Genomic DNA, 17,257 nt, shown 5'->3' with positions numbered 1-17,257 from the left:
TCCTCCAAATCACAGTATATGTGCCCGCATGTAGGTGCATAGGAAATAGGTGATCCTGAATACAGAGGTAGAAGAGAGAAAACTTTCCTGTTTGGCCCATAACTGTCAACCAACTACAGCAGAAGAAGGCTTTCTAAGATGAATTGTGGCAGATGATGCTGACTTTGGGGAGTGGAGGGGAAGTGGAAGAAAAGTAAGCTTCCACCAATCTATGGGCTGCTCCATGTGCCATGCGAATGAGGGGGTTCCAGAGACCAGCAGCTGAAGCTTCCTGGAGAATGGGGCATATGTAACATAAATCTTTCATATTCAGTGTTAACATAAACTCATATTTTAAAGAACAATGAAAGTGCCCCTGTCCTATATTTATTTGAATTGTATTTAAGCAAAGTATTTGATATTCTCCTGTTTAATAATTTTTTCTGCAGTCTATGAGGCAGCCAAAACTAGTGATAGTGCAAGTAAAACAGAAGGGTTCCTAAAGTAAAATTTATTTGTTTTTCATCCCCCATGAAATATAACTCTCCACATCCAAAAAATGAAAAACAGTGAGGGATCTGTTCTCCTCTTTCTGCACACATGTAACTCTATTTGGCAGCAGCAAGATTAACACACACCCATTAACTCTTTGAATGCTTGCCTTCTGTACATTAAGAGCAGCCTGAATATTGGGTAAACTGATGCATGTATGTTATTAGGAAGTTGCACTATTTAGTTTTTTACACTTAATATTACTTGTATCTTTTCTTGGTTTTCATCAGAAATTCCCTTATATGGTTATAGCAACTGCATTTAATTTTCTGTAAAGTAGACGGAGCTACTATTCTAGTAGTGGAAGAGAGAGGATCTGCAAATGAGTTGCATCCAGGTGTAACTCTAATGGGTGCTAATGGAGGGTAGTAGAAATCATTGAGCCCCTTTTAATAAACCTGTCCCTTTTCAGAAGTCTTAAAAAAACACAATAGTGTGGTAAAACTAATTTAATTGCTCCTGAATAACTTTAGAGTCCATCAGGAAAAGGTACATCAGAAGTTAAAACTATTATAATTATTGATTTGCACTCTGGTAACTTTGTACCATGCACACTTAGAAATAGTAGGCAAATATAAATATGAGATGAAAGCAGAATAAGAATGCAAATGTACTGCAAATGTATACCATAATTTGACTTTACATTTTAATATTTAGGCTTGCTCTTATATTCAACCAGGAAAGAAGAAAGAATCTTAAAGATGTATTAACTTCTTACTATTAAATTTTGCCTCTGAAAGCAGATAATTTTTTTTGGCCTGGCTCTGCATGTTATTTTCCATTTTCCTCAGCCTCCCACACGCTAATGACTTGTGCATGGCATTCTCGTACCTTATGAATATATTTTCTTTTTAAGCACAGTCTCCACAGAGGTGGAAAATGTGAATGTGAAATTAAGCTTGCCATCTTCAAAGAAGGTTAAAGACCTAGGAGCATGTACAACTCTATCCTGAAAACCAGCTTGTTGAGACATAATTTACAGAGGTTCAGTTGCACAGGCATAATTCTGCATTTCTTTCAAGATGAATACTTTTATACCTTCAGGCATGTGATTTGTCAAGGCAGCTTTTTGGCCTGGTGGGCAATCAGAATTTGCCTTAGTGGACTGAAATGACCCAGAACAAACTTGGTACTTAATCTTCTTTATTGCTGAAATCAATAAGCAGATCCATGCTAAGTGCTGACAGTTCTTATGCAGGGAGTGAAAAGTAGAAGTGTCTGCTCCTTGAACCTCTAATATTTTATGGGCTAGAAGTTTTATTTTGTTATTTGACAAATAACATGTTAATTTTCTTTTATAATGCATAAATTAATATTAGATATTTCCTTTGTGTTAATTTGCACATGTAATGTCACAAGATTAATGGATCTCAGATGTCATCACCCAGAAGGCCTGATGCATCAGTCAGTGAGAAATACCCTCCAGGATAATTGCATGGGGAGGGTGGGCTCTGGCCGAGTCTGAGAGTCCAGGTGGGTGGCACAGTTATGGCTGACCACAGTGGTTCACAAGCTGCCCTTCTGTAGACATCCATCCTAAAGAAGGGTTTCCTCCTTTCCTTACATTAGTAGATCCCAAATATATTCACCAAGTTTGTTTGTTTTTTCAGGTTTTAGAATGTATTTAATATAAGGAATACATCAAAAGCTTAAACTAGTCTTCCTAGGGTTGTATTTTTAATTACTACACAACAGCTGATTTCCCTGGAGTTGCATGTCACACTTGTAATTACAACTTGTCCTAAAAAGCATGAAACAATAACAATAAAAATGAGAGCCACTGACTAGGCCAAAGCTACTCATTAGACAAGTGGTTTAAAACTTTGGTAAATTTAGCATAACCCTCAAGTTCTACTCTAACTCTTTGGGAAACAGCCAGAATTCTGCACTCCATGAGTATCTCTGCATGATGAAGAAATACAAAATAACTTGGTATGCAAAACAACCATAAGACATAATGCCATTTATACCCATTGAAATTAATATCTTATGACAGACATGGTGAAGAGAGACTTATTGTCAAATTTTGGCTCTGGAGCTACTTGCCTTTCCATGCGCCTGTTTATATCATTTTTGTTTACTTGATATTGGAGAGTAATCAGAAAAAAAAGTTATATTGAATTATGAGTCCTGTCAAGATTTGTATGAAAAGTATTAAAACTTTAAACAAAACCGTCTTTCACATTCCTGTCCTTCTGGTCCCACAGTCTTATCTTGCTTTAACACTGTTGTTTAAACTGTTCCTTCCTTCTTAGTTTTTGTGGGGTTTTTTTGTTTGTTTTGGTTGGTTTGTCATTTCTTTGCTTGTTTTTGTTTTTTGGATATGATTCAATAACCCACTCTTTTTTTTTTTTTTTTCTTTTTTTTTTTTTTTTTTTTAATTATTTCCTGTAGATGTTAAAATGATGAAACCCTGTTTCCTGCTGGAGCAGTGAGCAACAGCCATGACATCTCCTTTGGTCCTCCATGGAAGGTATGCTACAGCCTGCTGCTGAATTGTTATGACATGTCTCTAGCAATCAGAAAGAAAAGCTGGGAAGAGCATGTGACCCAGTGGATGGGATTGGCTTTGGAGTCTGCGGAGTATAATACAGCATGTCGTCATGGACTTCTAGCTGATAACTTGCAGACAAGTATGGAAAAAGATGAGGTTCTGAGTGTGGACCGGAAAGAAAAATGCGCTTCATTTCCAGAGTGCTGTTATAGTGGAGAGCCGATTGGCTTCCCTGCAAAGCAGCTGGGAAATGTTTCAAAAGAGGTGGATGAAAACGATAACCACGAGGATGATGAACATTTTCTGGAGGCCAGCACAGAAACTCTAGTCCATGCATCTGATGACAATGATGATTGTTCAGCACTCAGCCTGGATAGTGTTAATTACCATATCACTGCTGTGGAAAGGGATCCAGAAGATGAAGAGGAGAATTTAAAAGGAGCAGGCTCCTTAACACACATGGTACCAATAACGGAGGGTAACAAGGCAACTGAAGCATCTGTAATAACTGGAGATACAAGCAAGGAACCTGGCTGTGACACAGTTCCTAAGAAGGAGATGGAAGAAGAAAATGTTTGTGGTATTGGCCAAAGCCTGGAGCTTTGTGATTGTGAAGGCTTAAATGAAGTAGTAGATGTAGAGAAAGAAAATCTTTCTAATTCTCCAAATGTGAAAGAAATTATTATGCCCGGGAAGCAGCTGCTTCATACTGCTGTAATTGCACAACAGCGCCGGAAATCTGATGCTTTTAAAGACGGGCTTGGAAAGTCTGAGTGTAATGTGGTAGAGAGTGGGATTTCTTCTGAATCATGCAGCAGCAGTGACAGACGACTATGTTCAGCAGCAGAATCCAGCGACTGCCTTATGCAATCTTCTCCTTGCTCTTCCATCCTGGCAGTGGAAAATGGTCTGGTTGAATGTGGTTTCACAGAACCTCAGGTGGCCCCTGAAAACAAATGCCTTTCAAATGTCAGTTCAGTAGAAGACATTCAGTGTTTACATGTAAGGGATCATTTGACCACACAAGAATATTCGGACAGTCAAGTGAAACTGCGCAAAAGAAAGGTAGGATGCTCATAAACTGCAGAGATATTTTTCTGATGTTTTCCCCCAATTTATGAAGATGATTCCATGACTAACTGATTGGAGACAAAATGTATTTTTCAGCCTTGTTTCAATAACTTGTCAGATTTTTCTTCAAACAGTTTTGAGAATAATGTGTCTATACAACAACTGAGTTTCATGAACTCTTTTTAAGGTCTGAAAATGGTAGAGCTCATATTTGGGAGGTGCCTTATAATCGCTTTGTTTTAAATAGATATATTTTTATATACATGTTATATATGCTGTTCAAGGCTAAAAGAATAAGTGTCTTCCGTGGGTTTGGCTTTATTTTTGGCTTTCTGCTAGTAGGTATCATAAGCCCTCCTAGAAAACAGATTGTGTCTAGAGGTTTGGAAGCCTTATTGAAAAAAGAGAACAGGGAAAAGGTGCAACAAAACTTTCAAAGGGAAAAAAGGAGTGGAACCATTTTTTAGAAGTTCTTTGGTTTCCAGCTCAGCCCCACAAGCGTATATTCTTGCAAAAAAAAAGAAGTATTACTGAGTTTGAAACAATGTTCTGTAATTTTAAAGCAACCAGAGACTTTCACTGCCTGCACAGAGTAAGGAAGAGTATCATTACAAAACTTCAGTGGACGGATTCTCTGGTAATAAAATTCCAATTGGCTTTCGTGGGAGGAAATGTGCTGGCTATGGTGCCATAGAGTTCATCTTAAAGTCTGGATTTCCAAGCTATGCTGCTTATACTTGCTAATAACCAATTTGTAATTGTTTACTCCCCTCTCTGTCTTTTTTCATTTGAGATCATTCAGCTTCTTTTGTCTGCTTTTTTCAAATCTGGTTTTTATTACTTGTGTGTTTTTATGTTGTTTGTTTGTTTGGTTTGGTTTATGGGTTTGGGGTGGTTTCTTTTGGTGGTGTGTCTCTCTTTTATTTTTTTTTCCCTTCATCAGCTGTAGAGTCTCAGTAGCTGTTTCACTAAAGCACAAATTCACACATCTAAGGTACTAAATGCCAACACAGCATCCTGAGCTGCTGGCCATTGCTTTCTTGTGTAAAACTTTTTTTAATATTAACATTCAACTGATATGCTTGGAAGCTGTATGTAACTTTTACAAAAGGTTTCAGAAGCCCTCAGAGCCAGTCTTCCTCTGGTAACCCATGTAATCACAGTTAATGTGATAACTGTTCAACTCTGAGTTGCAATTAAGAAGTGGAAACCTGACTAGCAGTACAGAAATGCTAAACTTGCCCATCTGTAGAAGAGCATTCAACTGTAAAACTAAAATAATAACCAGATTAACATCATATTTGAGAACTAATTATTATAACTGTATGATCAGCTGCCCTATTTTAGCATGTCTTTATGTCTTTTTTTTTTTTTTGGTAAGCATAGTAGTTAAGTGATGCACACTTTTCATACGGTTATCAAAGATTCATTGTTATAATATAATTTCAAAGTCCTATGACTATCTGAAAATTCAGATAAAACTTGTTTTTATTATGTACAGATACAGTCACTGTGCTGTGACTCTGTCCACATTACCTTTCAGTGTACTATGCCATATCTTTTTAATAGCTTTGATGTTGCTACCCTGTTTCCCTGAAAATAAGACCTACCCCAAAAATAAGACCTGGCATGATTTTTCAGGATTTTTGAGGATGCTTGAAATATAAGTCCTGCTCCAAAAATAAGCCTTAGTTATAGTTCATTTAAAAAGTCACTTTAAATAGTGTTCTGACAACTATCCACGTAAAAAAGTAATAAGTTTTGGAGCAAAAATTGATATAAGCCCCTGACTTATTTTCAGGGAAACAGGGGAGTTTTCATGTATCTCCTTGTGTCTTGTTTTGAGGTAATGTACTCATCCTTTAAAAGTACACTTGTGAGAATTATACTTGAGAATATTTTTGTGATTCGTGTTTGTGCCATTAAATATTTTAAAAGACAGAATATAAAAATTCCAATGAGACTAATGGTGAGGAAAACTAAGAAAGGACATGAGCAAAGGAGCAAAATAAGGAGGGGCTTTAAGAAGGTTGAGAGTTACATGGCTGCAGCCAGGGCTAAGCTGTGTGCACTGCAAAAGGGGATGGAATCCATAGATCTGAAGGAGTGACCTTGTACCACTTTGGTTAAAGAAGTCTTTACCAACAACTGTAAAACATTTGGCAAGAGGGAAAAAGATATTATCTGCTGTTGCTTCTGGTATTATTTATCTCTAAGTTCTCAAGACACTTCTAAAGACAGGGTTCCTGTGTCCAGGATTTTATCACTTATCTCTAATTGTATGCTATTTTACAAAAGCCTCTCTGTGTTGGTAGTAATCTCTAATGAAAAATGTGCCTATGTTTACAAACTTTCCCTGAAAGCCACTTTTGTAATTTTAACCAAACATTAGAAAAACAACAGACTTGAAACTGAATCCATCCATAAAACTATTTGCTTTGCAGTGACAGGAAGACTTAAGGGATTGGAAATGGTATATAAAACCTTTTCTCTCAAGGTCAGCAGTTCAAACAGTGCAGTTAAGGCCTAAAACACACCACTGTCTGATTAATGCTTAGTGTCAATTACAGTTACACATAAATATGTGCTCACAGAGGTCAGAATATGGGGAAAGGCACATGGAGATGAATTGCTAAAGGTGCCTGGGCACTCAAACCTTAAGGTGGCACCTCAGGGGATCACAGAAAGGTGCTGAACTTCAGATACTTCCATGACAGTAAAGATCTTGGGACCTTTGAGGAGACATCATTCTGCTCATGCTGGCACTAAATTCTTCTGAAAACCTGTTCCTCGTTAACATATTTTAAACTACTTTTAATTGTGGCAACAGAGCGTGACCTCCCCTCTTATCTTTAGATCTGCTGTATTCAGACTGAAGCTGAGGTGAGACAATGTGGATCTGTTGTGCTTGTTCTACAGATGAATGCAGGTTTGAGGGCTTAAGGGCTTAAAGTTTAGCATCTTTGACCAGCACTAGCTCCATTTCAGTAAATTGCTTTAGACATGATGGATGTACTGACACTGAAGACATTTTTTGCAAACAGGTCCAGCTGTTACAGCATTCTTTGCTCCCTCAAAGTCACCAGGGTTCAGATGGTTGATGCACAGCATCCTCTTTTCCTTTGCTTTCCCAGAAAGACTTCCTAAGTCTTGGAAATAAGAAACGCCTGGATTTAATTGTAAGAAGTTAATGATGTTAAGTCTAATAGAAAGATTCCATAGTAATCAAGCTTTCCTGTTTCTGTTGACTGATAATCAGTTCAGTTTATCCACAACTTGAAGCTGATGGTTATTAATGGTTTAGAGTAGCAGAACCATAAGTGATCGACTATATGTGGCTACACCAACCAGACTCTCCTGTATGCTTTCCTAGTTAAATAAATTTTTGATTTTTAAATAGTCACTTCACTTAAGAATTGTACATTCTGAATTTCAAATAGTGGAATAATGTTTAGAACTAATGAGCAATTTGTAATGCTTGGGGCAACCCAAATTATGTCTAAGTTCACATGTATAATGCAATAGAGCTTTTGGAGAACAAGATAATACAAAATCAGAAGAGTATTGATTGTTAAGAGAATACCAACAACAGAGAATATTTAATTATTATACACTGATTTCTCAAGCATCTCAAAGCAATTTTCCTTTGCGATGCCTAATATTGTTGTTATTTTCATTAACTTGTGTAAGAAACAGGTTCTAGAACTGCTCAGTCACCGGAGAGAGACTGTTGTCACAGTAATTTTTTGAGAAGTCCATAGAAAGTGCTTTGGAGTAAATCTTCCAAAAATAAACTCTCTTGGACTTAGAAATCAAGTTCAAAATAATTCAGACAAACTTTGGATCAGCACTTGAAGTTCTGGTTGCTTATCTAAGTTGAATACTAATTCTGAAACTTTTGGAGTTCTCTTCCAAAGTAAAATTTCTGGTTTTCTACAGAGATTTTTGATTAAAATTATTAATAAATTCTACAAGATTAGAGACTATAAAGTACTGCTAAATTTAGTGCACAAATTACAACGAAATAAGAAATTGATACATAATTATTGGTCTCAGGAAATATAGTTGATGTATTTTGCCTAGTGATTTGAACTTTGTTACGTCAGCTGCATTCCTCCCAAGAAAAGGTATACCCTAGAATACTGCTTCAGGAAGGGCTAATTTGGGTACCAAACTAATTGGATTATATGTGATGAACTTATATCAGTTTCTCTTAATAGGTAATCCCAGACTACATTTCAGTCTTGCTAAAACATTTTGCTTATGTCTCACTGAAAAACAAGAATGAAGTAAACAAACATATTGGTGTGCAAATTACTCATCTATTTTATGATATTTTTGCTTTAAATATTTACTACTTGCAATCCTTTATGGTGGCCTTCTTAGAATCTTCCCAGTTTCTAACAGTTGATGTCATCTTAAAGTCATTCCTACAAGACCAAAGAGTATAGTAGTAAGGGCTATTTCCTAATGCTTTGCCACATGTTAAACCATATTTCTAGATTAAATGCTTTGTGGTTTGCAAATTATACTTAAGCAACATGACAGTAGCAGCTAGTGTCAATGAGATGCAAATTAATTTAAGGTTATCAGAAAGATGACAGTAAATATAGAAAGAAATCGAGGTAGAAGGTTACCTGGGGTGATATAGGTCTTTATTGCAGTGGATTTCCCCACATAAAAGCTGTGAGTTTTTTAAGTGTGGGTTTGCATTTTACATTTTCTGTACTGTTGCAATAATGTTTGTTTAATTATTTCATGAATTGTAATTATATTAATATGAGAAAGTGAAAAAATGCATAGTTGAATTTGAGCCTTTCCATCCCTATTTGCTTTTTGAGTATTATGCTTGCCCATGTGAAGGCTGACTCTCTTCTGTTACAATCTATAATAAATTATGTTTTATAAGGCTAAGACTACGCTATTTATGTTGAGTTAGGAAGTTAGTTTCTTCCAGGAGTGTCTGCTTCCATCATCCTGTAAACTTACTCCACAGGAAGCCAATGGAGCCTTTTCTGTTTGCTTAGTCCTCCCAGTAAGGTACCTGGAAGAGATAGTAGGAAAGCTTCCAAAAAAAAGTCATAAGAGCTACCTATTATACTGAAATGGTTTTCTTACCACTTTTTCCCTGCCATCTCTACTATTCAGACTGTATAATCCTTTTCAACTGAGCCCTCACTTATTAGCATTAGATTCTTATTTAAAATGTAATTTTTGTTGTGAACAATAGTATCAAATATTTTAGATGGTTTTCAAATTGCTGTTAAAATACCAGAGATCAAGTTTCCAGACCTGTCACAAGTATGTCTTTTTGAAGTCTTTATCCCCCTTTACCTCAATTCTGTCTTAATTGAATGAGGATAATTTAATTATTAATTATTTTTAACACCAATTTTAATTTAGCTTTTAAATCTTTTAAACTGTATTTTTTTAAAATAGAAGCTGCTTTAGTAGGGATCCACACTAAACTATTACTACATAACTAGTAACATGTAGGTACATGGAGGCTTGTCAGTGATGTGTACTTGTTAGTGTTGCATTGTAACAATAACTCAGAAAAGTCAGCATTGAAAAGACAAGCACAGAAAAGTAGAAATAAAAACAAGAGCAATATACAAGAAAACTTAAAAATGGAAACGTGCACTTTGCTATATCGTGATTTCGTTATGGGGAATTGAATTTACTTTTTTTTCTGAGATGCAGTCTGCAAATACGTGTCAGTCAGAGGTAGATGACACTTCTAAAAGTTGGTGGTTTTCTAAGTCAATTATCTTTAATTACACTTTTGCAAAATATGATGCATAAATGCATTCATTTTGCACAGTTCATGTTTTTCCATTGAGTACTATTTAAAGGTAATCATCTTGCCAATATTCTAGTAGAAAATCCAACAACCACAAAAAAAACCCAAAAAAATCTACGTTCTCAGATTATGATGATTGTTAGAAATCCTGAAAATGTGGACAACAATTAATATTGTTTGTATTGTTTGGAAGGCTGCAGAAGACCAAGGCTTCACTGCTAAAATCCAGACACTAAAAAATCATTCATGGATGTCAGTGAAACTACTGTGTTCTTAGACTATGTTTAAGTACTTCACTGGACTTGGGTGTTATAATAATTTGTAACCTTAGAGGCTACAGAAGCTAGTTACTATAGAAGCACTACCATGTCAAAATTACTTTCAAATTGTATGGTTCTCTTACTATATTTCCTGTAAAATTCTGACCTACACTTGTGCCAGAACAGTTTTGTTTTCATAAACAGACATGAATAACATAATCTTGGCATGTAGGGAATGTTTTTTCTTAGTTTTGTGAAGGAAAATGGCAAATGCAGATGTTGGAAATCAGATAATCTATTTTTAAAGATGATCATTCAAACAGTGGAAATCTATTTTATCATGCATGGAATTTGGATTTGCTTTTGTTCCATTTCTGCATCTCCTGTAATTTTCAGGCTTACTAGAGGTTTTTCAAAGTTTTGCAAACTTTCTAAAGGTTTTAGAAAATAGCGTGGGTCTGTTTATCCAAACTCATAATGTGAATATGAACACCATCAAAAATTCATGAGAGATTCTAATCCACAACAGCTTTTTGAAAGGTTAATTGCTACTCATATCTCAGAGCTACAGTCTGTAGTATTAGTATCATGAGCAACTATTACTGAGCTCCACGGTTGCTTCACCACAAAGAATTTGCTGCATTTGCACATTGCTATTACATGGTCATGATTTTGTAGGCATTGGGAAGAATCTGGCAAGAGCTGCAAGTAAAGCAAAACAAATAGTATGATTTCTTTAAAAAAATATTGAAACCTTCTTGGCTGTCATGAATATTTGTTTCTCTTTTCTGCATTGAAAGCTCGCTTCCTAAATCTAGTATTTAATAATGAGGACGTGGTTCAAAAACGCAAATGGACTAAAACAGATCTAAGTTTTTTAAATTATGCATATTATCTATGGTAATTAGTAGAAAGTCGTGGTCATAAAGCACTCTTATTATTGTGGTTACATGACCACGAATTTTCTCTGTTGCTCTTACAAAAATATGTATCATAAATATTTTCTCCATCTGGGAAGCTAAAGAATGCTTTCCCACAGACTTCCTTTGTGTTTGGACTGAAGTATGATGTATTTCAAACAATCTGAAAAGTATTTAAAACAAGCTCAGAACAGGATGGGATGATTGCCAGGGCATTACAGTATAACCTTTATGCAAATTTTACTTTGACACATATTTGTGACAGTGTTCAGCAATAAATTTTAAAGGCTGCCAGCGTTGTCTAGACTGCAAACCAAGAGACTGTTGCACATCAAGTGCAATAGTTGGAGTTCAGCTACCTAAAATGGTCATGAAAGTATTTGTATTTATACACGGTTCATAGTCACGCACTATCACTTCACCAAAGCAATATTACACGCTTCCAGGAACCAGCGTAAAGAGCTTTAGTTTCACGCAGTTTATACTCAGAAATTTCTAATTTTGTGCAGGTTTGCAATACTTGTCTAGAAGAAAACTTTTAAAATGTTTGTTTTAAAAATTAATCTTTTAAAAGAAGTTCTGATTTGTAAGGGCTGATTATTTGCTGTTTGTAGTCTATAAATTCTCTGTTGTAGGTTTTATTTAATGGACAGATGACCACTTCCTAAAATGACACTAGATTTGTAATTAATACCACATTTTTGAGGGAATGAATGGGCATAGTAGGCACAAAACAAATTTAGCAGTTTAGCAAATGGGAAGCAGAATTAAAACACTACAGCAAAACCTTCTGGATTACATGACATCACTATCCACAACACACTTTTCCATTGGTTAAAGAAAAATTTTAAAAAAGGATTTTGCTGCTTAGAACTGTTCATCTGGCTCTTTCACGAGCATAATGTTCACTTTGAATTAGGAATCAAGTGAAAACAGAGAGATCTGAGAGGTACACAGAGATACAGCCTACATCAAAAAACGCTAAATACAGCAGTAACCTGGGAAGTCAGTATTAAAGCATTCCTGCCTATATTAAAGAGCCTTTGAAAGAGCCATAGCTATGGCAGAGCAGCTTTTTCAGCACAACCCTCTACTGCAGACATGACCTGTGCTGAAAGCAAAAATTTTTCTGTTAGTGGTGCTGTGTCTGAGGAGGAGGCACAGAAGAACAAGCCACCTTGGCCAGATCTGGAGGCTGAGGCTTTACAGCAAGGACTTCTTTGCTACTCCTTTTGTGAGCTATTTGGCTCTAGTATAATAGCAGGATGTTGGGGAAGTCCACAGGTATCTGAGCAGTCTCCATGCAGTAGTTAAAAGCAAGCAAGCAAAGGGAATAACCTGTGGGCCAAACTGCAGACCAGTAGGAGCCATCTGCAAAGCATTTTCCGTCATTGTTTTTTTGGTGTTTTTTGTTTGTGGGTTGGTTGGTTTGTTTTCTTGCTTTTTGCCACGGTAATACGTATGATGTAAAGGTACCTAAAACTGTGTTGCTCATGCTTGTGTCCTTCTACTGCTCTCTCTAAATGGCAATGATAAAGGCTTGTGGAGACAACGGGGTCTATGCTACAGATAGGATGTATTGAATATTGCTTTACAAAAAGAAACAATACTGTTTCTGCTGCCAAAAACTGTTCCAGGCTCTAGAGGATATGGCCTAAAATGGTTATGAATTCAAATTTAGAGGGATATTCTTCCTCCTATGAAAAAAATCCAGGCAGTAATACAGCTTCTTTACACATATATATAAATATATATATATACAAATGCGTGTCTGTGTGTGCTGGGGTGACTGTATTGCAAACGTAAACCAGATCCTCACTCTCCTTCATAACTCTGTGACAGCTGATGTCTAATGCTTTTACAACAATGGAACACAAGGAACTTGGCTTATGCACGCTGCGTTAAGGAAAAATTGGCTCACTGTAACGTGAGGGTGTCTTTCAATAATGTGCCATATTAGAGCAATAACTTTCATATCTTAAGTTTCACATTGTTTTTGGAGTCTCACCTTACATAAAAGCTAGAATAACAAATGCAATATGTAAAATATTTCTGTTAAATGGAAGTTTATTTATCTCTTCCTGTAAGATGCCCTCTTCCCAAGTATTTTTGCACCTTTTTAAAGAAGACAGTTTGCATGCACTAATAATCACTAGTATGTGATTCATGGCTGTTTGATATGAAGGCATAAAATACATGAAAAAAAAATCAGCAGTGCTACAGCTCGTGGCTTGTGCTGCATGTAACCTTAGCTTCAAAATATTTTAAAAGCTGGCATCTTTAGTACATTGAAAATGAAAAAGCAAAAATTTGGGAATGTGAACTAAACTTCTACTTTCCTACCTCCAGATTTTCTGAAACACTACACTTTTCTTCTGATAAATGCCAAGCTGTATTTGTCTCACACAAATTTAGTAGTGACTGTATGTGCACATCACACCTCACTACATCTGTTGAAATTATTCCAGCACAGTAAACTCACCTGTTTACAGATATTCTTTACTGCTTGAAAGATGATAAAATGATGTGGTAGATGAGCATTATCTTGCTTAGGCTTTACACTTATAAGAAGAGAAATAGCCAGAGAGTGAATATGAGAAGAAATAGGACAAAAAAGACAGGGATATTGAGGATGGCTTTTAAGTGGGATAAGATTAGGAAATAAGTATGTGGAAGTTCATTTATTTTCCATGTAGTGATCATTCAATTCTCAATTGCATAAAGCTTTCTCAGCTCATGAAAACGACTCCCGGTTGATCCGTTTGTCTGTTTACAAGCCTTCCTCAATATTGCTAGTGACAGTCAAAGATAATTTAAGGGTAAATTCCTCCCTATCTGTACCTTGGTTAATATTCTTGAGGGTACATATTCTGCGGGACTTGTAATTTAGCACATTTCACAAACAATTTATGAAGCTTTTAGCGAAGTCACATTGTAACTCTTACTGTAGGTTCTTTTGCAATATATGTCTTAAATCAATTGATCGTGTTTTTGCAGACTGAAGCCTATGAATGGTTATGACTGTGGAGAAATCAGCTTTCATCAGATTCAGAAGAAATACATACCTTCCTGAATTTTCCTCTCTTGGGAATAGTAACAGAAGCCTCAGATTAGAATGTAAATTGATTTTTTTTTTTCTGGGTCATCCATGGTCTCTGTTACACAAGAAAATCCTACTTCATCCTACCCATACTCTTCTAATCATCATGTTAAGAGCGCTAATTCTTTGCCCTCACTCCTGCATATTCGGAAATGTTTTGATTTTTTTTTTCTTGTTTAATATATTAAGTGTAGTGTGGTTTTATTAAACTGTTTAGCCTTTTGGAGCTTATGCATGTGTAAGGGAAAGATCATTCAGTGACATGAGAATACTGTGTGTTTTATTCCTTGCAAGCATCATCATTTCACAGGGTTTGATTTCAGGCTCCAGGCAGCAGCCAAGCAGAGCCGTGCAATCACAGGTTAGGAAGGGAATATGTAGTTGTTGCAGAAAAGAGTGAACGGCTTCCACGAGTCTTATTGCACTTTGGTGTGAGGGAGAGAGCTGTCCCAAACACCCTCAAGAGCTGTTTTTGTCATGGTGATGATAGTTCCTAGTCTCCTCGCGCAGCACTCATTTCTACAGTTGCATAAAATCTCTACACAAATTCATTTATGAAACTATCTGACAAAAAATAGCTGTTCTGTGTCTTTTTCATGGCTTTCTTAGCAAGTATGGTCTGCAGTGACTTCGTCCCTGATTCTGGGCTTCTCTCTCAGTCCTCTCCATTACACACAACTCATGCCGGACAAGCTCTCTAGTGTCAACAGCATTGCCTCATGAAGCATAATAATGACAGTTTAAATGTCAGCACTGTTAGTCATTGATGATTGTCTGAGGGTTTAAATAGAAATGTCTTATTTTCTAGCCACTATGTTCAGAGGGAGTGTTTACCAGCAGCAAAATATAATTGTGGAGCTTTGATCTTTGCTTTGAAATGTCTTTTAAAGTGTAAAGAAAACTCGCCTATGCTGAGAACGACATTAGAGGCTATTTCTGGAGTTAGACCAGGATTCTGAAGGTGAAAGGACACTTCTCCAGCTCTCTCAACAAGTCCCTGGGAAAGTTAAAAATAAGTCTTTCTGAAAAAAAATTTGGCACTTGTTATTTGAGAAAATTTCTTTATTCCAGGAACTGCCTCATGTAGCAGAAATTTATTTACCATCTGTGTAGACTTGAAAAATTTTCCATCTTACCAGATACACAACTGAAATAGAAACAGATTTTCCGTCCCTATGCTTTCCACTGACCTCTGCTTTAAGAGAGTGCTGTTGTGAAAACTTATGAAATTTTTTGTGTTCTCCAAAGGGGGGTAGCTCAATTATAGCCCATCTGTCAAACTCTGAAGTTCTAGTTGTGACCTCTAATGATGTCACCTTGCTGTTGCTAAAGTGTGTCACCTGGAGGAGGGAAAAGAGGAGTTTAGAGATCCAGCGGCCTGAAATATGTGCTTGTTTTAATGAACATTATAGTTGTTTTAATTACTGTTACAGTACTGACTTCTGATCAAAAAATAGTCACCTGAAAAATGAATTTATTTTTGATTCAGTACAGATGTACTGCAACTACAAGGGGAGAAAAAAGTTTTTTATTTTGTTTCAAAAAAGCTGAATACTGGAAGTAACTGCTGAATCTTGAAGTAACTGGTGCTTTAAAATTTGAAGCAACCTGTCTGTTCATAACTCTGCATGTCACTCCTCAGTACTGGTGTGAATACAGAGGCCAGAAACCAATACAAACAATTCCTGGGAAAGAGAAAAGAGAAAGGATTTCAGGAAGAGATGTCAGGGTACATAAACTTAACTTTTGTTTGCAGTTGGTGGTTGTTGGGTTTTTTTTTTTTCTTTCCTGTCTTCGGTGGGTACATTCTACTTGTCCTTTTATGCATGTGCAGCATCCTCAAGAACCATGGGGGCTGATTCTTATTTGATGCTCAAATGTCTTTTGATCACAACTACCAAAATAATACTTGTGTGAGTGACAAGTTTGGTGTAAAAGGCAGGTGTCGAAAGCTTCATATTTGAAATCCTACAGTCTGATTTCCTTAAAGAATAAAAAACTAATAATAAACCCACCACCACCATTCTTATTATATTTGCATTTTTTTCTGCCTTAGCTATTTTTATCTGCCTCAGTGTTCGTTATTTTTTGTTGAAGGGTCTTGTCCTATATAGGCCTATCACAGATGCTTTTGTATTTGTAATTCTGAGTCTTTGAACTAGTAAAACTGTATGAGATGTGATATTGTTTTAACTACAGGTATTACTGAACCCTTTAATCTGGCAATTCTGATATGTATTTTAAATTGCATTCTATCTATTTTTGGACTTTTGTACAAATTTTTATTTGACTGCACACGGTAAGGCAAGCTATTTTATATTTGAGAAAAATCATGTGGCTGTGAAAATGAGCAGGTGTGGTATTTAAACCATTCTATATTCTTTCTCATTGCTAAAATGAGGAAATTAGAGTTTATATTTTCAACATGCAACTATATGTGTTATTCAACAACAAATATTCTAAAATGTGAGTTGCAGGTCCCAAAGAAGCAGAAGTTTTTCCCATTGTTTTTAGTTAGGTTTGTGCTAGTGGGTTAAGGCATGGCTGATCTGATAGATGCTAATGCAGTGCTTCACAAATAAAAACTGTATTTCAGGATTGCAAATAGCCAGGAAAAATTTTTCAGATATAAGGAAGGAAAAAAGGATGTCAGAGGGAAGCAGATTCATATCTGCATAGTGCAAGAGGTATGAATTGAAAAACTAGGTATCAGATGCATAGTATTGTGCACTTCCTCCACTTGTAATGTGAAGACATTCGACTGCCCTCTACCCCAACCAAGCAGGCTGCAAGATACATAACTGTTATAACTGGACAACATTATCAACAAGTTTTCTGAAGACAGATTTATAAAAGGGATCAGTACATTACAGTTTTGTTTTAGGTGAATTTGAGAAATATTCCATGGTAGAAGAATGTGGGTTTCTGACTTGAGGTTAAAATTTAGCCCCTAATCAAACAAAGCAGTCTCTTGAGAGTTTTATAGTTTTTGTTTCAGCTGTCTGAAATATATCAGATCAAATGTAAAACTAGTGAAGAGTATCTTTCCCCTTCTTCTTTCTAGTTGTCATTAGTTCC

General features: G+C 36.1%; 1 protein-coding gene across 6 annotated transcripts in view; it reads left to right on the top strand.

The window, feature by feature from the left end:
- The window catches only part of DLC1 (DLC1 Rho GTPase activating protein), a 262,569-nt gene that overhangs the window by 46,496 nt on the left and 198,816 nt on the right, over positions 1-17,257 (top strand). For all 6 annotated transcript variants that reach the window (XM_065060997.1, XM_065060996.1, XM_065060995.1 and 3 more), the window contains exon 2: positions 2,926-4,090. In XM_065060997.1, coding sequence (XP_064917069.1) covers positions 3,038-4,090 — 1,053 coding nt within the window. In that variant the 5' untranslated portion in view covers positions 2,926-3,037. The remainder of the gene's footprint in view (positions 1-2,925; positions 4,091-17,257) is intronic.

This window comes from Columba livia, chromosome 4, assembly GCF_036013475.1.
Source record: "Columba livia isolate bColLiv1 breed racing homer chromosome 4, bColLiv1.pat.W.v2, whole genome shotgun sequence".
Classification (NCBI taxonomy): Eukaryota; Metazoa; Chordata; class Aves; order Columbiformes; family Columbidae; genus Columba; species Columba livia.
The sequence above is the reverse complement of the archived record's forward strand: the minus strand, read 5'-3'. Positions and strand labels throughout refer to the sequence as shown.